The sequence below is a fragment of the Vanessa cardui genome, chromosome 6 (assembly GCF_905220365.1).
Source record: "Vanessa cardui chromosome 6, ilVanCard2.1, whole genome shotgun sequence".
Lineage (NCBI taxonomy): Eukaryota > Metazoa > Arthropoda > Insecta > Lepidoptera > Nymphalidae > Vanessa > Vanessa cardui.
Genome location: NC_061128.1, coordinates 3,353,943 through 3,380,153, shown reverse-complemented (window position 1 = coordinate 3,380,153; position 26,211 = coordinate 3,353,943). Strand labels below are relative to the sequence as shown.

Sequence of the window (26,211 nt, the reverse complement as noted above, 5' to 3'; positions counted from 1 at the left end):
ATTAACTTTGTTAAAAAAATACATGTTAATTATTGTAACTAATTCGTTATGTATATTTTAAAGAATTTTATTTTTTCTTAAGAGATCTCAGCTAATCGCACTCGCTATCGGGTTCACTAATATCCGCGTCCGGCGTTTGTTCCACTTCCTGGTGCGAGCCTTGGGGATGTTTCACAACGTCGTAATAAATATCTAATTGTGATGAGATTTTATGAAATAAGTATCCACTGTATTACGTCGTATGTACGTCGGCAGAAAGGTAATACTTCTTTATTGACTGGATTACAAAATAGAATTTTTGCAAACTACTAGAGGGTCTTCCTTGAAACTTTGCGTTTTTTGAAAAGATTTTTTTTTTGACAGGTTTTGTTTTGATTTAATCATATTGTAACTTGAAAGTCACATTAATTTAAATTTGGCGTCAATTTTTTTTAAATATGTACCTATATAGTTTTAGTACACATTGTTTCACTTAGAAGTTTAAGTTTTATATTTTTTTTCTTATATGGTTGTAGTACCGTTCTGTAACAGGCCAGTAACTTTTTTCCGCTCCCAAAAATGAATTCGTTGTTAAATCGTAACAACTTGCAGGCTGCAGCTCTTGAAAATGAGACAAAAAACCGATTCTTTATATGCAGCCGTCGTCCCTTAATCAAAAACCGGGACATAAATTTTTAAACTGATAATAAGCTCGGCATCGTAGATCGAGGTTAAGATCGAGTTAATATTCTTTTTAATGCTGGCATATTAGAATAAATCGATAGCTGTATCTACTTACGCGAAGAAATAAAAATCGCTATGCATATGAAATAAAGACTTATCTATATTAGAAATCCGAGTTTGATGACATATTGACAATGTTGATTATTAACCTCTGAAAATTATAAGCATCAAAGCAAAAAAAACTTAACCGTCGAAAAGTGTTATTAATAATATGAAGAGGAACGAAACCGCCTCAGAATACAATAATGGAAATGGAAACAGTGTTACCAATGCCCGTTCCGCTGTGATCATCGCGGATTATACCGAATTGTACTCACTCAGTGAAACACCTCTCAAACTTGACCCCTGGTATCAATCTCACGTGAATTGTTTTCATCTACCGACGGTTCAAGTTATACTGGTGAATAATATTTGCATATGTCCTTCCATTTGACTATTGTGTTGAAACGATATATTAGTTTGAAGATATGCCGATAGGATGTACCTTCCAAAGACAATTACGTCACAGAGGTGGTACCTACCATTATTAAATCAAGAAAATAAAATAAGTAATTTGTAACCTACAAACAAAGATTCAATTGCAAACAGTTTGTAAAGTATAATTTAAAATAATGGTAACTTTATAACATGTTATACGACTTTAACAATTAAGTGAAGCTACCTCCGGTACGGAAAGTAGTTTCTACCGAGAAGAGCCGGCAACAAACTCAGTAGTTCCTATTTTTCAACATTTAAAAATACAGGAATGTTAGTTAGATACAATTATATATGTAATGTATCCTGCATGGAAATCACCTGTATATAAATATTCTGTCAGCAAAATCCCGATGTAGTCTTTGAACAGCCGTCTTTAAGTTAACAATGTATGTGGAAGCTTTAGATATGTACTTTCATGTTTTTTTCTCTTTTGATACAAGCAATTAAATAGGTTAAACAAACCAATAACTCTTATTTGATGCCTACCAAAAATAAAGGAATAAATCAACATGAATCAACATTATCGAGAAATGTTAATAAATATGAACCATTATGTTGCTGTAAAGTACAAGAGTCTTAGTACTTGGTTATTAGTAAATCGTGTAGGGAGGAGGACTGAGGTCGGAGGGCTCACAATGGAGCGGCCGAAGGTCATCAGATCTTCACGGTGCATGCCTGTGCTGACGGTTATTGAACAGTTTTTATTCTTGTAAGGATAAAACTATATTGTTTTTAATTACCAATAACGTACTTTAACACTGCAATTTAAGTTTTTAAAAAACTTGTATGTTGAAAAACTTGTGTAGTTAAATTTTATTCAAATTTGTAATCAGGCATTAATTTGAGATTCTTTCATTAGAAATTTCAAGTTGACTTTTCAAAGTATTTTATTTCTTAATACTATCAAACCAATTTTTAAAAAGAAATGGTTGTGTTATATATGCCTAAAACTAGAATATAAATAGATCTCGTTATAAGTAAAATAGTATTGCTCTGTAAACATTCCATTACTGAGCTTATAGTTTTTGGAGTTTACCAAAGTTTTGAGTTTAAAGTTTCACCAAGCTCTAATACGGGTTGGATGTTGACATGTAAAAGATTTTTAACTGGCACGTGTTGGATTTCCCGCGATGTCTTCCTTAATCGGTGTACCTGAGATGATTTAACAAATTTTACACATCATCATCAATCATCGGTGCTTGTCCAAGTTTGAATCAAATATCGTCAGTAAAGATTCACGAGTTCATTTTCATCACGACTGCAGGAACTTTATATTGTATATCAGGGATGTTATGGATATGAAATTTCGGTTACGGATTGGATACGGATATAGGAATGATTATTATACCGGATACGGTTACGGATACGGATAATAAATTATTTCGGATTATCCGTTACTTTCGGTTACGGATATTATATTTTTAAGGAATTTTAAAAGTAAAATACAAAATACAAATAGGTAATAAAGTAGTTTTATTTCGTTTTTGGCAGGAATTACAATCAATCTGTGAGAAATTATTACAGCTATTTAAAATAAAAATAAATATAAATAATTATATTGAGTATTATCTATCCGAAACTTTAATTTCGGATTCGGTTACGGTTACGGATGATTTTTTATATCGGATATCCGATAGTTTCGGTTACGGTTACGGAGCTCCCTAACACCCCTATTGTATATATACATATATATACAATAGGGGTATATATATACCTTTGTAATATAATATATAATTATAATAATAAATAATTTTATATTATATTATATTTATTTACAGATATTCTTTTTCCTATTTCAAATAAACATGAGAAGTTAGATTTAAATAAAATAACTATATTTTAACATGTATTATTTATGTACACTTATAATTACTGTATTTTTCTCAATTTAAATTAAATTATATAAAAATGGAAAATCCATTATATTTTCCGGTATCATGAAAAAACTTAAATTAAAAATCAAGCAACGATATATGTTAATATATTTAGCTATCTGTGACCCGAACAATGATAGTATGAGAACTTTACAACAAAAAGTTATGTTAAGAACGTTTTTAAAAATCCCGGATTCACTATCAAATGTGTCTTGTTAGGAAAAACCTGAGTAATTAATGGTTGTACGATCATCTTATCTTACATTACACAATTGAATTTAGTAGGTAAATACAAACGAATTGGGAGGTCGTGGGATAGACGGACTGACAGACAATTGCTGATAGAGATCGTCAATTTTGTTCACGCTTTGTATTTTGTTGTGCTTTATGAGTAGGAAGCGGGTTGATTAAGAAAATTTTATGCCAACGCGTAATAATATTGCTTTGTTAGTGTCTATTATGATTAATTACTTACCTAAAGTATCGTTTTATATTCTCGTTAGGATTTTTATTGCCTAATTAGGGTTTTAATTTTACTACCGGGTACATATTAAATATATACTGACTATGAGAATTTTTTTATTGTATATTTATACAATCACCCGTAGTCATTTGATCTTTTAGAAATATTAACCATTCCTTATTACACCGCCAATGTGCTGCCACTCCAAATAACTAAGATGTAATGTCCCTAGTCCTGTAGTTACACCGACTCACTCACTTTTCAAACCGGAACACAACAATACTAAATATTGATGTTTGGTGGTGGAATAATTACTACCACAAAGTTTTAACTCCATAATATTTGGGTTTCTTAGAAATATAATTATTACCACAGCGACAAATGATGATAGACGTGACGCAATGTCGAAGTTTTTATTATTTTTTTGAAAACTAGGTGGCCATACATATTTTCTCTATTTTGATAAAATGTTTTCATTTTATAAATATAAGTTTTGTTCTATTCTATGTTTCTTTTGGGATTACGGAAAACGATTTACTCAATGATAAGAGTTTCTTCCTTTTAAATAGGAGATTGAACAGATCTTTGTAATGAAGTTACTGCTATTGTTCAATGGTTAACGAGCCGCCAAGTTATAAAGTCTCTTAGTATATTATCGCACCCACAAGCAACTGTCACGTGTATTTTGAGAAAAGCGGTAATTTACCTTGAAAACAAGACTTTAAAACATCAATTTTTAAGCGTATATAAATTATTACTGGGTAAATTGTATGTAAATTTAATTATTAATTGTTTAATTATTTGTAAATAATAGCTCGTTCTAAATCGACCAATGCTACTGAGTGTGCTCAATGGTAGAGCGAAATATATGTGAGTTGAAGTTGTGACAAAGAAAACAAAGAAGACAATTGCCTATTTTCATATATTTTCAATACAATGAAAAAAATCATGCATTACCTAACGGGTAAACCTTTTCTGTAAATATAAGTATGTGTATGTCCCATTGCAATTTTCTACAAGCAATATTAGCAAGTGTAAAGCTCTGATTCTGAATATAGAATTTTGATTTGACACGAAAAAAAATAACAACAGCCTGTAAATTTCCCACTGCTGGGCTAAGGCCACCACTCGCTTTCGAGGAGAAGGTTTGGAACATATTCTACCACACTGTTTCAATGCGGGTTGGTGGAATACAAATGTGGCAGAATTTTTATGACATGCAGGTTTCCTCACGATGTTTTCCTTCACCGCTGAAAACGAGATGAATTATAAACACAAATTAAGCACAACAATCATCTAAGTACTGCTTGTCTGGGTTGGAACACGCGATCATTGGCTAAGATGTACACGTCCTTAATACTGGATCACCACGCCCCTAAAAAAAAATTAGGAGAATAAAAAAGCGTTTTCTATTGAACTGTACTTAAACCCATTTAGATATATTTATATAATATTTAAAGTGCTATAAAAATAAAGGAGCTTTTATATCCCAGAAAAAAAAATTACAATAATTGGACATCATCTTCTTAATTACATTACTTAGGCCCATCACTCGTTACATACAGAACACTCCACGCCTGATATAACAAACGTAGCATTATCACAACCTTATGCGTTGCTAATTTGAACGCCATTCGTTAATTACCCGAGGTTCAAACTTTCACATTACATTAACATAAAATAATAATTAACGTATATTGATAGACGCTTCGAGGAAATGCTTTGCAACAAAAATTACATGTCACACTAAAATATTTGATGTGTGAACGAGCCATCACATCCTATGGCGTCAGTTTGAGGATACGTTAAAAATTTATTAATTAATTAAGATATTTTCTGGAACGCTTAGGTTACAATTTGGTTTCAGAATCGATTATACTCATCAAAACATAGAAGTAAAAAGCGGAATTAATTGTAAAATATTTTATATACATATATTAAGCCGTGACGGCATATCTTTAAAAATATATATAATTCATCCATAAATTAGCAGCAGTTATTGCTGATTGTATAGCGATGCCACTATTTTTATTATATTGTTATAATTTGTTAGTGCCAGTAGTATATAAAAAAATATTTTATATCATGTACAATATATCAATATATATGTGAACTTCAAATAAGCTTCGTCCATGTGCCGTTTTTACAATTAGACTATTCGAAGACATGCGAATAGTCTAATTGTAAAAACTGTCCAATTACTTCAATTTCTTATAAAGGGAGGATTAATAAAAGAAAACAATGCTATATACAGTATTTATTAAAGAAATCTTAAAGTAAATTATTCTATCAGTTCGTTATAAAGCTTTGATGAGCTTAAGATTAGAATTATAATGTATTTTGATATTTATATGATGAAAATTTAAAAGAAAATTGATAAATATTTAATAATGTATATAAACATCATAATATACATTCATAGACAAAGAAAAAGAAACCAAAATAATATCTATTTTTAATAAGTTGTCAATCTAACGGCAATAGCAGAATATACTTCATACTTTAACATGAGTTTGTAGTTAAGTAACATGTTTTCAAAAGTACTTCTCACTGCTAAATACATTTATAATTACAATTTTTTATAAGATCCTATCATGGATTATTATTAAAAGAAGATTATTATTCCAAATTCAAAATGTAAGTTATGAAATCCAGTAATATTTGTTGATTTTGAATCATTGTTGTTCTTTTTCTGGAATGTCACAATCGAATTCCACATCAAGTATCAAGATTGTTCCTTAAGCTATAATCATTATATCAAAGGCTCTGTAATTCTAATCTACCGAAAATTATGATGTATTTATAAAACTAATACTATGTTAATGAGCATCACATTTTAGTAGAATTTTATCACTACTTATAAATCTAACTTAAATTTAACGAATGGTAACACTATTTTTTAAATTTGATCGAAAATTTAACTGATAAGAAATTTGAAATAAATTTATCTAATGAAGTAAATCTGTTATTATATTACATGTAGTATTGGGTTATTTGAATACAGGTTATTTTATTTAAAAAAATGATAATAATTCTCTTCTAATTTCCGTATTTACATTTTATAAATGTTTTTGAAGCAATTGTCACTTTTATTTGTAAGTTTTTTAAAACACTGTCAACACTTTTGACAATTACCTATACTTTTCATATGGACGGAATTATTTTATCAGCTTGCACCAATTTATGGTAACATACGTTAATAAAACTAAATATTGAAAGTAAAAAGAATATTGATTTTATAAAATATTTAACACATAAAATCGATTTACTTAAAAAAGAAATCAATAACACTCGGGAGGATCATCATAAAATCTTTGACACTTCTTTTTTTTAATTTGATTACAGTGTCACAGACGATAATTTAATTGACTCCTAAATACAGACTTATTTATTTTTGAATTTAGAATTGTATCCTTAATTAATATGGTATTCCAAAATTTAAAAAAAAATTAAAATGTGAAAGGCTAGAAATAAAGGAATGGTAAGAATTTATATTAACATTTGATCGTGATCATAGTCCCGAGTTCCCGCAGTACTCGCCGATGCGGTCGGAGATGCATTCGAAGATGTCGAACGACACGTCGCAGTTTTTGCCATTATCTGTAATTAACGATAACATATCTTTATAGAGAAAATATTATAGAATATTCTAGACATAATAATTGATTAATGGAGAAATAAGCACAATGGTTACTACAACGATGCCATTTTCTTTTTAGTTTCTTTTTAGTAGCAACAAATGTAGACTGTTGTAGTGCTTGAATACAAATCATAATAGGCCATTTGACTGGTTTTTAAAATCCATTTTATATTATTTAGTAGAAGTTAAAGAACCCAGTAAAAGTTAATTTTTTATTTCTAGTACATACATATTTACCGAAAAATATCATATTAAAAATTCCATATTTAAATAGCGCGCAAAAACGCTACTTGGACAATATTGCGCTGCAATGGGGTCAATGACGTCACTTTGCTGTATTTTAATCTGTGATACATATAGTAGAAAAGCAAGGTTAACAAGAAAGTGACTTCATCATAAGCCCGGCCAATCAGGAGCGTTTTGTGTCACGTGACAAACGTTTGAAAAAATGCGCTTTTATTTATGGATGGATTTTTGAATAAATTAAGCATTATTTTCAACTTTCGTTAGTATATAACCGTTTTTAAACTCATAATATACACTGATTACAAAAATTCACAATTTATTTTTCGCATTGTCAAATAGCCTATTATACATTTACGTACCATAACGTGGCTTAATATTTGAAACAATTTTGATTGTATGCTTAATTTCTCGCGATACACCTGAAATGGCTTCGACTGCAGGCTAACCTCTAATGAGATACAAGACAAATATATATTAGTTGGAGATTGAGAGGTTTGTGTCGTTAGCACTGTTTATATCGCTGCACATTCTCTAGCACTCCGTATAGTGTTAAAGTTTTGTTTGTTTTTCTTATTAATATTTAAAATGCGGCCTTATCCAAAAGAGCCGAGATGGCATAGGGGTTAGAACGTGTGCATCTTAACCGATGATTTCGGGTTCAAACCCAGACAAGCACCACTATATATATGTGCTTAATTTGTGTTTATAATTCATCTCGTGCTCGGCGGTGAAGGAAGACATCGTGAGGAAATCTGCATGTGTCTAATTTCATCGAAATTTTGCCACATGTGCATTCCACCAACCCGCATTGGAACAGCGTAGTGAAATATGTTCCAAACCCTTTCTTTAATGGGAGAGGAGGCCTTAGCTCAGCAGTGGGAAATTTACAGGCTGTTACTTTACTTATCCAAATAATTGCGAATTATTCGAAGCTCTACTACTTTACTGACCCATGGGCACAGTCCTGGAGAACTTATCGTGGTTCCTCATGAGACATTCCCTGGAAGCTTCTAATACAGCCATGAAGTATCCGCGCTCGTTCACGCCGTCTGAATACAGGCCCACCAGACCTTCTAGAGTTGGGAATCCATAACCGTCAACCTGGAATGATGAAAGATTTGGATAATTTTAGATATTAGATTGTTTGCTGTAATCAATATTGACTATTGATTGAAAATAAATTCACAGATCTTAAAGACCATTTAAATAAAATAAAATATTAGATATACTGAGATGGTCCAGTGGTTAGAACGCGTGCATCTTAACCGATGATGGCAGGTTCAAACCCAGGCAAGCACCACTATATATATGTGCTTAATTTGTGTTTATAATTTAGCTCGAGCTCAGTGGTGAAGAAAAACATCGTGAGGAAATCTGTATGTGTCTAATTTCATCGAAATTCTGCCACTTGTGCATTCCACCAACCCGCATTGGAACCGCGTGGTGGAATATGTTCCAAACCTATTCTTTAATGGAAGAGGAGGCCTTATCCCAGCATTGGGAAATTTACAAGCTGTTACTTTACTTTACTTTATTAGATATATGATTTTTATTTCGAGCTAAATTGTATTACTTTATTTAAATAATGAAACTATTATTTATTAATTGAATTATAATATGAGGTATATATAATTATATATAGACATTGAAATATATGTAAGTAAACTATATTCTTTTGATATTTCTACGCAGAGAACTTTTTTGTTCAATAATACTTTTGTATTTAAAATGCATTTGACAAAATAAGACTACATAAAATTACTCAAGTGAATCATACAAAAAGCCTAACACGACCATGAGAATAATAGTCCTTATATAACTCTTAAATTGAAAAAAATCGCTCAATATCAATTTCAACTTTTACGATCTACGGATGTTTATGGCCCAGTACTCGAGGCAGTATCCTTTATTCATTTATATTTGATTATACGACTATGCTTGACGTCCGCCCCATTCGCGTGCTTTTAAATATGATATATGTTAAACCATTTCTTGGACTTCCCCATCGCAAAACATCCCACGAACGATCATTCTATAATCTCTAAAATGCGTTCTCTTTTGAAACCTCCTCGTAAACAAATGAAGTAAGAATATGATGATACTTCAAAGCTCACACAAATAAGTTTAGGGAAAATTACGAAATTATCATATTTATCTATATTTTGATGAGCACGAGATGAATTATAAAAACAAATTAAGCACATGAATCAGCGGTGCTTGTCTGGGTTTAAACCCGCAATCATCGGTTAAGATGCACGCGTTCTAACCACTGGGCCATCTCGACTCTACTTCAGTTACGCTTGATTCAAAGTTAGTTGGAATATCTTCGGGGTCGTACTATAACCGATAAAAATAAGATTGGCCGTCAATCAAGCTAAGTTTTACTATCAAGCTATCTTAACCGATGATTGCGGGTTCAGACCTAGGCAAGCACCACTAAATTTTCATGTACTTAAGTTGTGTTTAATTCATCTCGTGCTCGGCGTCGTTTTAGACCAGCAGTAGGTTATATAGGCTGTTAATATTGTTACTGTTTTGAAAAGACTTGAATTTTACTCGTATCATAAGTATTGCGTTAATAGAATTGATATATTACTTATGACCACGTTTTACAATATATGATGATCGGTTGAGTAGTTAATACGTGAAAGCGTAACAAATAAAGTTTCGCATTTATAATATAAGTTAGGAAGTAAGATGTCATAATCACTGTTCGAACTGCACGTATGTATCAATCAAGTAGCGTTAGAATAAAAACTGCTCTTATATTTATGATACACAAACTTCGAATAATAAAGTAGTTACATTAAAATAATTTAATCCTATTACGAATACCTTTGGTCATTTATGTCCAATTTCATTCTTCTAATCCTATTAAATATATATAAATAGTTTCCATGAAATCTATGTCTAGTAGATCTTTTAACTCAATAGTTTGGGATAGTAACAATATTTCCTGTCTAAATCAGTATGGAGTTTTATTATTACAGTTATTTAATACGCAATATTTACCACGTTTTTTATGTTTAGTTGGTGGAGCTCGATATTTCGACATTATCTACGAATGTCTTCGAAAAACTCAGTAAATATCCCTAATTAAAGAACTGTTACAATAAATGTAACCATGTTAATTTAAAATCTTGTATGGAATTTTGTTCAGACAATAACATTGCCCAAACAACATTATATTCTAGCTCATTCAATACGTATAACTATTTGCTACAAATCTAAATTCTATGAAGTTTTCACGAGAGTCTTAACCCGTTAATAAGCTATTCCGTTCAAACTTTACGACAGTTATATATAATATGTCTCGGCTGGTGTTTTCAAGGGCAATGACTAAGGGACTTTCTTTTTCAATCTTTACGATTGGCCTCAGCGTTTATAGGTTACAAATTGAAGCGATCACTTCGCGACACCGCAATAAAGCATTAAAGTCGGTTTTTATAATGGTTTCTGTAGATTTTACTACGTTTTTATTCTACGTTTCTTTTTACATATACAGCCGAGCTGGCCTTGGGCTTGGACGTATGCTCTGGATAATAAATACCCCCTTAATAATCATAATATAAATCCATACCGACGATTAGCGGGCCGAGATCGTTAAATCTTATTCGAATACAATTTTTTTTAATTGAAAATTAATATTGTTACCTCTTAAAATAGGTAACCGACCTTTTTGGTTACATTTATTAATATATATTATCAAACAATTTACTAGGAATTTATCAATGAAGAGGTCTATGAATTATTATTTCCTTATTTTAATGTCTAACGAGAGCAGAGATGGCCCAGTGGTTAGAACGCGTGCATCTTAACCGATGATTGCTGGTTCAAACCCAGGCAAGCACCGCTGATTCATGTGCTTAATTTGTCTTTATAATTCATCTCGTGCTCAGCGGTGAAGGAAAACATCGTGAGGAAACCTGCATGTGACAAATTTCATTGAAATTCTGCCACATGTGTATTCCACCAACCCGCATTGGAACAGCGTGGTGGAATATGTTCCAAACCTTCTCCTTAAAGGGAGAGGAGGCCTTTAGCCCAGCAGTGGGAATTTACAGGCTGTTGTTGTAATGTAATGACTTTAATGGACAAAATTGTTTAATTTTTTGATAGTTTGTTTTTATCAGAAGTACTTAATGTTCGAGAAACAATAATTGTTTTATATGGCAAAAGTTAAACAATACATATAACAATATATAAAGAAAAAAGGTTTTATTGACTTCTACCGTTCAAGCTAAGTGGGCAAAAGTCAATACTTACCGCTTTCACTTTCCGGTAAACGCATTGCAGCAAGCACTGGAAAATAGAGAAAATGTACGTTAGATTGTGTGTAATAAACTATTTATAATTTTTTCGCTCGACTAGTGCGTGAAATTACTATAATCATGTTTTTAAACATAATTTAGTTCAGCTCGGATCAATAATTTAAATATGGAATGGTTGATTGTGCATTTGGTGATCGAGTTGTTTGCAAGCTCTCCAAGCAGCAATAAATAATAATTATTCCAGATTGAAGGATGAGTGAGCTTACAGGAACCAGGAGCCTAGCTCTCAAAGTTAGTGGCGTATTGGTGATAGAAGGAATAATATTTCTTATAGCGCCAATTCAGTCCAAATACAAGTTCATACCCAATTGTATGAATATATTATTTTACTTATAAGAATAAATTATTTCTATCAAACGCCACCTACCGGGCTCCATTACAAATTTAGATACAAAGAATACTTGTAAAAAATATATGAGATATATTTTTTACAAGTATTCTTTGAAAAAATATATATACAAGTACTTGATATTTAAGTTAAGTTTGATCAAACTTTAAATAATATTTTATCAAATTAAAAAAAATAGGAACACATCATTATTAAAATGGACATTGAATCCGTTTTAAAATATATTAGTTTTAATAGAACAACTTAGAGCTTTACTTTCTATGTTCACATTCATCGCCCATTTAGCGTAAATTTGTAGACAATCTAAATAACATTATCCATAAAGTTACCCCAGCTCGATTAGTACCTACGTACTTGTCGTAATAATCCAATTTATCTGCTAAATCCGACTGTTACAGTCTGCTAAGGCACCCTCTACATAAAAGTCTACTAACGAGAAGGTTCATCTTTACACGTTGTAAAATTTTATCGGCGTTATAAATAATATTTGCATCGGATCGTCTACAAATGTATTATATAATCTAGAATATTTATTTATAATAAACATCTAGTCAGTATACAGATAAATAGATATTTTAACGCTGGTTACTAGTATTTTTTTTTTAATTTAAATTTAAGGCCAAAGGACTGCTTATAATTTGTCACTTATGTCAGTTTATCTCGTGTAATTATTAAATCAAAATAATAAAAACATATTGGAAGGGTTCAAGCTATATCAAAGACTACACATCTGAGCCAATGCAGTGTTTTTCCAAACACAGTTTCCTTTTATATTCCTACAATCTCTTCGTTCAATTTGATGGCTCCGAGACAGATCAGGCGTAGGAGCTGCAGGCCTTCGAGGCACGGGAGTGTGACATTGCCTATTTCCTAATAACCTTGCTATAACGAATTTATCTTCCCATTCATAAAATTTTACAGACCCGATGGTGATTCGAATTTGGAATTGGTGATGTGACGTAGCATTAGCACTTTTATTTTCTTTTAAACTAGAAACATTAAATTTGTGAATACGTTTACTGTTACATAAAGCGCTTGTACTTTTCTGTCTCTGTGCAATATTACGGTGACATTTGTGTGTAATATAAAGTTTGATCGAACGAGTTTTATTGCAGTTTCGTAATCAATAATTGTTATTCGTGTAATAATTATGTGTACTTATTTGTTTTAATTTGATAAATTATATATTAAAATCGACCCAGTGTGCTTCGTACCATTTTTTTTTATTTCCTCAGATATATGTGAGAAACAATTTTTAAAGTATAAAAAAATTTCTGTCTTTCTGTCACGTGTCAGAAATAATAATAATCGAAATCGGTATTTGGAAATGTGACGTGTACTTTTTGACGTCGTTATAAACGATATATCGACAAATCGAATATCTAGTTATAGATGACAAAAACATTGTTTGAGGTCAAATACGTAGTATTTACAACTATATTCTATTCTAATAGGTATTTGTTTGCTTGGCTAGAAGAATGCCGACTGCATAGTCCTCTTTAAAGTAAATGGTCTGTTGCCATAGATATCGACCCCATCATTCTCTTGCCCTTATCCCTTTTTTATTTGGGGTCGGCGCAGCATGTCTTCTCCTTCCGTATTTCTCTGTCGGACATCATCTCACAAGTAACATTCTATGTAACCACATCCTCTTTTACACAATGCATCCATCGTTTCTTTGGTCGTACTGTACCTCTATATCCATCTATATTCATAAAGACATCGACACCGTTGGAAATTTTATCAATTCCATTCAATATCACTGTGGCATTTAGCCATTAGCTATGGAAACTAATATGAACCGATGTAATAGGGATATTACACCGGCTCACTTAATAACACAATCTGAATAATCTGATTCAATAAAACCTTCTTCACACTAAAAGTAATGAAATTGTTAAAATGAACATAACTGCAATTAGAAAACAACTTACCCCGGCAATACGTTTTTCATCGTGAGTAAACGGTACTTCGCGCTTGTTCCTCCTTCTTTCAGCCGGCATTGTGTGTTCCTCCTTTATCACATCAAGAGCCTCTGGAAATTAAAAAAATAATTAAGATTATACTAAAGTATTATTAGTGAATTAATTAGTAGTGTCGAATTTGGCTCTCTGGCTATTCTACCGCCAAACAGCAGTATTCAGTATTGTTGTGTTCCAGTTTTAAGAGTACAGAAAAATAACATCTTAGTTCCTAAGGTTGCTGGTGCAGTAATATACAGAATCGTTTATACTTTTTACTTTGTCATGTCTATGGGCGACGGAGACCACTTACCATCATTAGGTGGAGCATTGGCTTCGCGTACCTAGAATATAAAAAATTGGTTGCTAATATTATAATCAGATATATCTGGCTCAGTCTCCCAAGACTCTTTTGAGAAAACCGTTACCGAAATCGGTCAAGACTGTTTATCAATACCTTTTTCGTGTTTTCTTAGGTTTTTTATAAATTTTGAAAAAAAATAATTTGCGTATTATGTGTACAGGGGTTCTATTTTAGTGACATTCCAGTCAGCTTAAATTTAAAGATTAATTCAATAAGCACTTAACATTCACATATGAAAGACCTAATTGCCGAGTTCTGCGATAATGTTAAAAATAATCTCTGATATAAAACCTGTACGTTATAAATATGGCCTCGACGAATGTATGAATGTGAATACGATTTTAATGACTTACTAATATTATAAATAGCAGTCATACTGTTTACCATGCATAATTTTTTTCCGTACATTTATTTTGCCCGAATCACGGATTTTATATGCCTTATCTAGAACCTAGGCTAACTTTTTATCCGTTTTATTTAAAATGGGTTAAGTAGTATTAAATAGTTACTTTCGAAACGAAAGTCTGTGTTTGAATGAACCCATCAATCAATTATTAATATTAATCGTCTCGATGTAATATCGAATCCAGTTTCATTTGGTATATACTTTACTGTCATTGATAATAATGTCATATATTAATCTTATTTTTATTTCTTTTAACGTAAAATAAGGATAACGGCATATAAAATTTGAACGTTTTTAATAAAGAAGACTTCAAAGACTGGTTTATTGTTTTACGTTTATTAAATAAATAAATCGCATCTATTTTTTTTTACGAAAACTACACCTACAATGCAATCAGTGTTGCCATTTTTAACGTAATATCTACAGCCCTATTTTTATTAATTAAAAAAACCTTTTTTTAATTTCAATTAAAATTATAACTGAGTATATATTATATTACGTTATGCTATTATATTATTAAGCCGTCTGTCGCGAGCCCTTTGCAAGTATGTTGTGTGGGCGAGCATAACAGATTTTATGAAAACGGAGGATCTTAAAAATAATTGTTTATATTGAAAACGAAACGACTAATAATGCTGCGTTTACACTGTGTGCAAATGCAACTTGCAAAAGTAGGCAACAGTTGAATGAGCATCGCATGTCCCGTCTTATGCAAGGCTTATGCAAGCTCTTATATGGGTCATGCCTGCGATTACATTGCTTGAAAGTAACAGTGTCCCAACACTATAACTTAGCTTCTTGAATGTTCTATACACATGTTTGGAAACATATGAAACATATTGGAATGTGCGAGTAGATTTAGACACTTAAGTATTTTTTTATGAAGTATTATTTTTTAACCATTATTTAACGTTTGTCTGTTTTTTTTATATTCAATATTTACTGAAATTAATTTTATACTTACAGGTTTAAGTATGGTAATGAGATCATACTTATATTATTTAATGTATACATTATATTAAAATGTGTTATATCCTGGTTTCACTAGTTCTTTTTACTTAACGTAAACAATATTCACATCATCCTTAAATCTTCATAATCATAATAATTTATTGATCTCTTTTTTTCATATAACGTAGGAAGTAACACTAGATGAAAATTTAATACATGAATATTTGGAAGTTCGTCTGGCAATTATTGGTTATTTCCTCTAATAAGAGATGGTTCCATTTTAACGACCAATGTTTTTGATGTATTGTAGGATCGAAAATTTTGTATTGTACTAATAAATAATTACTCGACGTATTGATTTAACATTTTTTTATAAATAAATCATATCCGGATCGAATCGTCTACTAGAATATGACCTATGTATATTTGAAAATGTCAATATTGATTGATTTTAAAGTTTTAAAAAAAATCTAGTTGGAAATTTTATAATATATTAATACAATTTGTAATAAATATCAAAACATACAAAGATGAAGTTCATTTTTAAAGAAAAGTAGAGTTCTGGGCTATCATATATTTATATGTACAAATTACTTAAATGTTACGTAAGGAACAGCTAAGTGCACGAGTAAAAGGCCGGCAATATCTGCAACACAAAGTTCACTGACCGGACACTGCGACGTAAGTCAATCTTTCATCACTAGGACGATTACATCCCATACACTTTCTTTTGGCGTTACAAGTCTTAACATATGATCATAATATTCATTACACAAATAATAATTCAGGCGTTTTGCGTGATTTTGTGACTGTAGTGTATTAATATATTACTATTAGTACATTTACAGAAATATTAATAAAATAAATATTGGACAACATCCCATACATTACTCTGATCCCAATGTAAGTAGCTTAAGCTAAGTGCTTTATGGAAAATCAAAAGTATCGACGGTACCACAAACACCCAGACCCAATATGACATAGTGAACAAACATAATGAACTTTTTTCCACATCGACTCGGCCAAGAATCGAACTCGAGAAAATCAGTGTATACACTACTCGACCATGGAGGTCGTCAAATATCGTCAAATGTACTTATAAGTAGCACAAATATGTTGTTTGTTGTATGAAACAGTAGGTTGTTAGAAGTAAAAGGTATCAAAATAATAATACGTTCACACTCAAATTGGGATGTATTATTATTAGAAGATAAGATGTCCTGCGGAGGACACAGGTTAGGTTAGTTATCCGATGGTCCCATGACTATCTTTTACGACAGCCATGTGACTAATGCGTAACGATCTATAAAATATATATCGGACTCAAAAATAAACGAACAATTAAACTTGGACAAACAAATTACTCGCAACTCCAAACTCGGAAGGAAAATATGTCAACTGAAGAGTGAAAAGCAGCATATAGTGATGGATATGTCAATAAAACAGCCTCGTCATTAAAAAATGGACTCCAAAATCTTTGCCATAATATTTAAAATGAAATACATGCCGTGGAGTTAACGAAAATTTTGAGGAAAAAACAATTTTGCAACATAACTAGCACTACTCGTCAATGTCAAAATTGATGCGAGTGAAATGAGACTATCGTAACCTTAAATACACACGCATTTGGTTAGTGGGTGGAGTTAGACCTCGCGTGACTTCATGTTTTCGTAAAGATATTCTAAGTAGCAACCCACAGTTGAGAATTTGACACAATACCATCTTAGTGCAATTTTAAACATTTAGGGTCTTTACCTTGCATCTGGTATTAGACGTGTCGATCTAAGATATTACAAGCAATTATAGTATACCCTTATGAACTATAATATGTTAACATATGGAGTATAAGGAATTGTGAAGATAAACAATGTCTGGACTAATGACTATTGGACAGGAAACTTGTTACTATCTAATATCAAGATTTACTCAGATATCTAGATGACCCAATAATATTTCTGAATGAGTAATTAATATACGTTTGGTTGTTATATACATCGAGCGAAAAATATTTAGATAATGCTCGCCATAACATGCTTACATAGATGATATTTACCCAAAATATCAAAATAGAACTTTTATTTACTTTAGCTGTCACTAAATGTTGACTGCTGGGTGTAAGGTTTCGTAAACAATAGTGACAAAGCTACATATAACATTTCCAATTTGGTTTTTATACATCCTCAGGTCATTAAACTTTTGCATGTGCGTAACAGTTCCCTTAATGGAGTTAATTGCATTAAAACAGTACGCTAATAATTAAAAGTGGAGCACGCATATATTGCGATGTGAAAATTCTCGAAGGGATATTGCGATTAATTGCTTTGTTGGTTTAAATTCTGCAATAAGTGGATGACCCCGTCGAGCCTTCTTTGGATTTTTCGGGGGCGTCGTGCGTCACAATGCGGCCTTATCACTAAGCTTCGGCGAGATATATAGCGTATCGTTTCGTTGTTGTTTCTTCAGTACGTTGGTTATTTAAGGCCTGCGTAAATTCTATACACTTATAAAAAATTCTCAATAAAATGAACTCCTGTATTATTAAATCATACTGTACAAAATCAGCTTATACAATTATATAAGTTTTATAGATTGATTTCAATCATTATTTCACATTTAACAATAAGTTAAAAATTTTTTTTTCAAAATGTTATAATTTATAATTATAATTATTAAAATAATTTCAGAAATTTACATGTACAGAAGATTACTTGACAAAATGTATAATTTTTTTCGTGAATGTTTAAATAATTGAATTCGATTAAAGTATGTAAATAAAATCCTTTTTCAAATTAACATTTATGTACTTTTAGCTTACCAGAATTTAACCTTTAGCTAGCACGATTTTTGACAATCACTGAAGGCTTATTCAAACTTGTTTGTTTAATACTTTAAGAGTCAAATGTTATACAATATGTAGCGAAAAGTCAAAAGTTATATAATTTATGTAACGAAATTGTAATCAGTGGAGCTATTTTGTAAAAACCCAAACTCAAAACTCAGCAATAAACACGATCGTGAAATGTCAGTGAGTGATATGTGACCGATGACTTTATCAAATTTAAGATTTTAGCGTATCGTCGGTTTTAATAAATTCACGAGTGAGTTATATATAACCTTCCTGTTTATATAATCTATTTTCTTAGATATTTCTCTTTGCATTTTCAACATAGAACATATTTTTCTATCTGGAAAACCTTCCATAATTAAATGTCAAGAGTTTTCCAAGTCTCTTCTTTTACAATTCATTAATTTTTATCTTTCTAGAAAATGGTATGAGTTTTCCAGTGGGCGTTTGAAGGTCACATAACTCTTGGTCTTACTGGTTTCGACTACACTGAAATACCCGCTCAAAGCCAGCGGTAGTCACCCCATCTATTAGGGAGAATCTCGACATAGCTTGCACATGATAACTTGTAACAATTCAATTCCCTATTTTAAATGAGTCAAACAACATTTTTGTGTTACTCAATTCAACAACATTCACCAAATAGGCGGATACTATATAGCGTAGCGTCATTTTTCAGCCGCCACACTACTCACATAGTATAACATATACCTAATAAATTATAGGTATATATAAATAATGTTTCGACTAATCAATTGCAAGTATCAGCGCTCCTTGAGCAATAATTATTGAATAAAAAACTAGGGCAAGCTAGTTAAACATAGATGGTAGATATTTATAGCTATAAAGTAATACTTCCCACAAAAGATGATCTTTGACACAATAGATTGCTTCAGAAGATGCATAAAAAAGAGCTTGTACAGCGTTACATAAGGCTATGTGCTAATTACGATCGAATGTCGAGCGCCGGCGTGACCTCACTCACTACAGTTAAGATCAACCTTCTACACGTTTTGCGTATTGACAATATGCAATGAGGACATTTTGAAGCTGCTACTATTGTACATACAGTTATAATATCGACTAAAGCGTTACTTAGCGTTACGGCAGCAGATTTATGAAAATTAGTAATAAATTAATATCAGCTGCGACTGCTTCATTTTGGATAAATCAATATCTGATAAATAAATATATAGTTAAGAAAAATCATAGCTGTAAGGTATTTTTAAAAATACATCCTCAAATGAAAGGAATAATCCGTTGATAGGGTGCCACTCTACCGTTGCGTGCACGTAGACCTTGTGGCTGTTCTTATTTCGATCATGTTGGTTGGTCAGCTCTTCGGGCATACACTTTTGTACTATATTTTGCATCTCCTGTATCGGCTAATCATCTTAACGAGTGACGCGTTGATACAAAAATTTATTGACAAGAGCAAATTTCATAGGCATTTTTTACAGCCATTTGAATATACCATTTGTTTGTTGCGCATCATTTGTATCGAAATACAACAATCTCGTATTGTTTCGTGCTTGTTTTAGAAGATTAAATGTTGAATCCGTGATACATTGTCATAATGTAAGCGATATACAAGCGAACGTACGTTCAGTCTAATCTATAAAAGATGCGTCCAAACAATTTATGTGACTCTTTATTTTTATTTGCTAGATAGAATTGCAATTGCATTAATTCGACGTTTTAAGATTACTTTATATAAAACTGTATGATTCAATAAAAAACCGTATTCATAATAATAATAAAGATGAATGATTTCAAGAACAAATCTGACATTTAAGTTTGAAATATATTTTACTAGCTGATCCTGCGGGGAATTGATTAAATTTTACCAGGTTTTAGTAGCAAACAAACTATCACCCCTTTTTTATCCCGGAACACAAAACAATCTACCAAATTCCTTTTAAACGGTTTAGTGGCCTAAGCATGAAGAGGTAACAAATAGTTACTTTCGCATTTTAAATATTAGTAAAGTTTCAAGTTCTTAATAGGGTAGGTACAACTATTACTTTTGATTAATATTTTATATTTTGCACAAGTCGATTAACATTAAGCTCCGATTAGGACCGGTTCGGAATGTGGATTATACCAAAAACAACCACCAAGAAACACAGCAGTTAATATACTAATTTACAAGTCAATTTTTATACAACTTTTACACTACAAAAATTAAGAAAAAAATACACAACTGTATATTGAACTGCAGGAGTACATTTTCTATGGCAAGGATGTCACATATAATTTATGCTAAGCAATAAATAGACTTTTTTTGTAATGGATATGTCACCTAACTAAAAAAAAACTATTAACCCATATACATAGAACTTACATCAAAAGTTGCAGTGCAAAGTGGAGAAGGGTTTTTTAAATACATTTTAAAATATAAGAAGCAACATCATAAGCACATTTTGTAATTGTAATAAATAAATAAATGTATTTATTTAAAGCCAAAAGATGTGTAAAAGAGTTGCTTATATAAGATTAGGGCTACCTTAGTGTTAAAAAAAAACAATATCAAACTACAAGATTTTTGCAAATAAGGTACCTAATATTGGACGTTATATAATAGCACGGATTGCTTTGTAATGTCATGAAGTCACTGCTATTGATCCAGCAATATTGTACATTTTGGAGACAACCGATTAACTTAAAAGTTGATATTACGCAGAACCAAAGGAGAATGGTTAATCGTAAAGAATAAGAATTGTGATTCTACAAAAGAATGTTGCTATCAATATTAATACTATTCCACGTGGTCATGATTTATATAGTCGAATTATACAGTCGTACGTATTAATTTTTGATTTTACTTCGATTATAAAAAATCTTTATATTAAACCGAAAGTTGTATTCCGCTGAAGAACGTTTTTAGGGTATGTAATTTAAGTTATTATTCAGCATAAATTTAGCATCAAAAGGTGAATGTCAAACCTCAGAATACGATAAATTCTTATTACCAATAAAACCTAAGATTTACCAGTAGGACAAAGTTTTAATCAGCATTTTAAAAGGATGAGTATTAGCGACACCATAGATAATACATATACTATATATAGACTGTCGCGACGCACACTCGCGCAATATAAATACTTGTTGCATATGTTTGTTACAATAGTACGATTTTAAATAATACAATACCAGCTATGTTCATATAATAGAATACTTAAGTATACACTTTATCGACATTACTACAGCTTTTGACATTTCCTTATAGTTTAACGTGAGGCAACACAATGTGCATATAGTTAATGGTAGTTAATTGAATGTTGTATTGATTTGATTTAATTCATTTTACATACGAAACATTTTATTTTGATATCAGCGTTTATTATAAGCCGATTACTTAAGATATACTTAATGTATATTGTAAACTTATCTTAGCTTAAAATCTATATAGGTACACAGGCAAAGATATAATATTTCAACGGTGTGATTCTGTAAAAATTCACTTTGTATGTCATTTGTAAAATGTATGCAACCGACTTACCGTGATAAACCATTTTGATACATGTGTTCTACAAATATTATAATTGTTACAATCAATGTTGCGTATCGAATTTTGACATTTTACGCTCGTGTTCTACAGTGACTTCTCAAATTCCTCTAAATACCCTTTCTATAATAAAACCGTTTATTGGAAAATGTTCGTATCATTAAAATTATTATATGTATGTATATGTGGGATTATAGAAAGTGAAACGCTTAAAAATAAGTGATGTTTCTTTAATAACTTCGGAACAAAAAGGAACTCATCTTATATCGGGTTACGTTCTATAACAGTTGTCTAGTGTTGTCATGTATGTATTAATGATTTTATCGTCTATTGCGTAAAATATGCAAATAAAAATATGTATGTTCGCATTTCCTAATTTATGTGACCACATTTTTTACTATAATTGCATAAAAATAATTAATACGATTAGATTCAGTGCAAGAGATAAGTTGCATAGCACGCGAAAATATAATTTAGTTGATATTAAGTTGGTGCAACCTCAAACGTTTGATATACAAGGTTGAGCAATAGTGAACGCATGAATACGTAGTCATTGAATTAAAACGTTTTATTTTTGTTTCTGCCAATAGTTATTGTATGTTATTGCTATATTTTATTTAAGTAACTGTTATTACTTCTCTGTATGATTGTTGTAACAGTTGTCTGTATCTTTATTGCTTACACTTTGTAATAACAAAAAGAAAGGAATACGTGTACCTAGAAGTAACACAACAAAATTTATATTGTTGCTAATGAATAATACATACAATATTGTAGATCAAGAAAAGCATACCCAAGCATGCATATGCTTTAATAACAAATAATAAATATGGGACAATATCAACATTACTCTGATTCCAATGTTTATGGAAAATCAGAAGTAACGACGGTACCACAAACACCCAAGACAACATAGAAAACTAATGGTAATCGACTCGGCCGGGAATCGAATCTCCGACCTCGGAGTGGCGTACCCAAAACGCACCGAAAACTGTTGAGGTCTGAGGTCGTCGTCGTTAATGTCTGAAATTATTAGTAAAGATTGTAAATTGTTGAAAAATAATACTTATAATTTATCGGTAAAAGAAAGAAGTACAATATTTTGTGAATGTTATAATCAAAATAATTATTACATTAGTGACTTGCGTTAGACCCGTTGACAAAATTTATTGTATCATAAGTCATTAGGAACAAGGACTTCGATTATTAACAAATTATCACACACACACATACATAAATCTATCTATTGTACGAACTTCATCAATCAGTAAAGAATCATAACATTGCTTAACAAATACTGTTTTATAATCTATACACGAATTAAATTATAGTATGCGTTGCGTCAAGTGAGGTACTTAATTGATTTTGTTACATTAAAAATTATTTACATAATTTTAACTTTTTTTTTTATAATTATATAAAACGTCAAAAAGTATCAATTCGCTAAATTCCGTGCCATTGACCCATTTCCCACTTAGTTTATGTCGGTGTTGCTAGTATAACGCTTCAACTTGGCATTTTGTAAAATTTTAATTAATAAAATAAATTACATTTATTTTAAAGGTGCATTAAAACCATTATTAAAATAAGATTTTAATTATCTAATTCGTTTGTTGAATTTGATTAGAGGTCATTTCACATCGTTTCAGATTAATTTAGTAGCTGTCTTCCAGTTTAAAGGTTGGTTCTTCGATGTAGGTGTCGGAGTCTAGTTATGATAAATTTACTTTGCCTCATATTTGGCTTTTCTTAATTTTAATAATTATTCCATAATTATATCCTTGATTTAATTATGGATATAATTCCTTTTTCATTAAGGGTATTTTGGTAGTGATACTGGTCACACTCGTTAACCTTTCAAAGGTTCGTGAACTTTCGATTTCGTTCTTTTTGAATTTTGGAACTATCGGCTTCACACCGAATCCAAACTTTTAATTCGATATACTGAATATATCGAATTTATATTAACAATGAAGTTTTGAAGTTTGACAGAACTTTATATCATGTTTACCGACTCGTAAAAAATTTGACCCATTGAAATGGTTCTCCGGAGTTGAGATCGTCAATTTGTGTAAGCAGGACTTTGAACCTCCAGAAGGTAAATTCGTGCTTACATCTCTCTTTAAAGAGTGAACGGCTCCAGGTTCCTGGTTGAGTGTGCCCAGATAGCGGCTGGTGCAACTCCAAGGACGGCAGGCCTGTTCCCTAAGCCATTGTCGGTATCCACGTGTAGCTGGAAACTTTGGTGATGTACCCCCTTTTAATTATATCATAAATTTTGTTTACACCGGTCTGGCGAACGGTGTATTCTTTCAAACCACAACAACTAATTTAATCGTCAGTGGCGCCTAATTTTCAACCTTATATTGAATTGCATTGAATTACATTGAATTTTCAAGCTTGCCTTTTATCCCAAGTGACCCACGCTGAGTCTAGCTGGCATAATTTTATAGAATAGTCATTATAAGAAGTAACATAAGTAACTAGTAAATTAAGTAATTAGTTGTTTATAATACTATGTTACTGTGCATTAAAAATTTTATAACCTAATATTGTTTCTTTACACCCAACCACCCGAAAGGTAACAATTTGATTCCACCCAAAATAAAGCTTTTTATTACAAATTTATTTACGACCTAGAGATACAAATTTGTTCTTAATTACTTTAAAATTAGTTTAGTGTTATTATTAAATAAAATAATTTATAATTAATATATAGTTGAAATATTAGAAAGTTGTTATATACCTACATCTACTTTATACATTAGTTTAGGTTGAATGAGATTCGTTACTCAATACATGTACAATTTATTGATTATCAAATCAAATCAATTTTATTCAAGTAAACCTCACAATGAAGAGTTTTTGAATCGTTAATTATTAAATACTACCATCGTTTCGGAAAGCAGCTTCTAGCGAGAAGAAACGGCAAGGAACTAGCATAGTTGCTCTTTTCAAATAAACAGATTTACAAAGCTGTTATTTACAGTAATTAGTGTCCTATGACGAAACCCGAGCCTAACTCCAGGCGTTTCTTTCTAAAAAGTACTCTTTCAATGAATAATATGATTTATTTATTAATTTAGTCTTAATATCAGCATCATCTATAAAATATATATTAATTATTATAATATTATAAATGTGAAAGTTACTCTGTCTGTCTGTCGCTCTTTCATGATCAAACCGCTGAACTGAATTTGATGAAATTTGGTATGAAGCAAACTTGAACACCGACATGCACACATGACAACCAACAATCTAAAATACGATGGAAGCCGCGCGTGACTACTAGTTTGTGATCTTTAACTAAGCAATAATTAAACAGTAAAATCGTAAATAATAAGTGGTTTATTTATCAATTTTACTATTTTATGATCTAGTCTAAACCTTATATAGACTAGACAGATTCAGGCCACTCATTAAATATGCTACCTCGTTAAAATTTCATCAATATGGCCGTATAAATTGGTTTGAGGTTTCCTCGCAGGTTGTTATAATGAACTATTTCAGCACATCCAAGGAACTCATTTACATTTCAATTACATGAAATACTTAACAAATAGTTTTAGCATTCATAAAAAAATAATATGGTTGTTTGAAAGTAACATGAAGAATTCTCACACGCTACTATAAAGATGCATTAGAAGTCGTATCTTATATTCACTAGATACATATACATGCATTACAGGCCATCAGATCAAATAAATTTTAGTCAAGTAAACTTCACAGTGAAGCGTTTTTGCATCGTAGATATATAAATACAACCACCGTTTCGGAAAGCAGCTTCCAGCGAAACGAAACAGCAAAAAACTCGCATACCTAGTTGCTCTTTTCAAATAAACAGATTTACAATGCTGTTTTTTTTTAAATAATTAGAGTCCCGTGATGGAATCAGAACTTATATCCAGGAATTTTTTTTCTAAAATCCATTCTATGCATAGCCTTATTAGTATGTAAAATTACGTAAATCCATAGCTAGAATACCACTTCTAATCATAGTTTTCTCTTTGGATAGATCACGGCAAAATAATCTTTGATCGAGATGAATGTCAACTATTTGACGAATTGTAGTG

At 31.1% G+C, this 26,211-nt stretch overlaps 1 protein-coding gene across 1 annotated transcript in view; it reads right to left on the bottom strand.

Annotated features, from left to right (window-relative positions):
* Positions 1-6,128: 6,128 nt before the first annotated feature.
* The window catches only part of LOC124530643 (general odorant-binding protein 70), a 35,390-nt gene continuing 15,307 nt past the window's right edge, over positions 6,129-26,211 (bottom strand). The window contains exons 3-6 of the mRNA XM_047104878.1: positions 14,038-14,138; positions 11,690-11,725; positions 8,374-8,524; positions 6,129-7,137 (exon numbers count right to left, since the gene is read on the bottom strand). Of these exons, the coding sequence (XP_046960834.1) occupies positions 7,049-7,137; positions 8,374-8,524; positions 11,690-11,725; positions 14,038-14,138 (377 nt within the window). The 3' untranslated portion in view covers positions 6,129-7,048. The remainder of the gene's footprint in view (positions 7,138-8,373; positions 8,525-11,689; positions 11,726-14,037; positions 14,139-26,211) is intronic.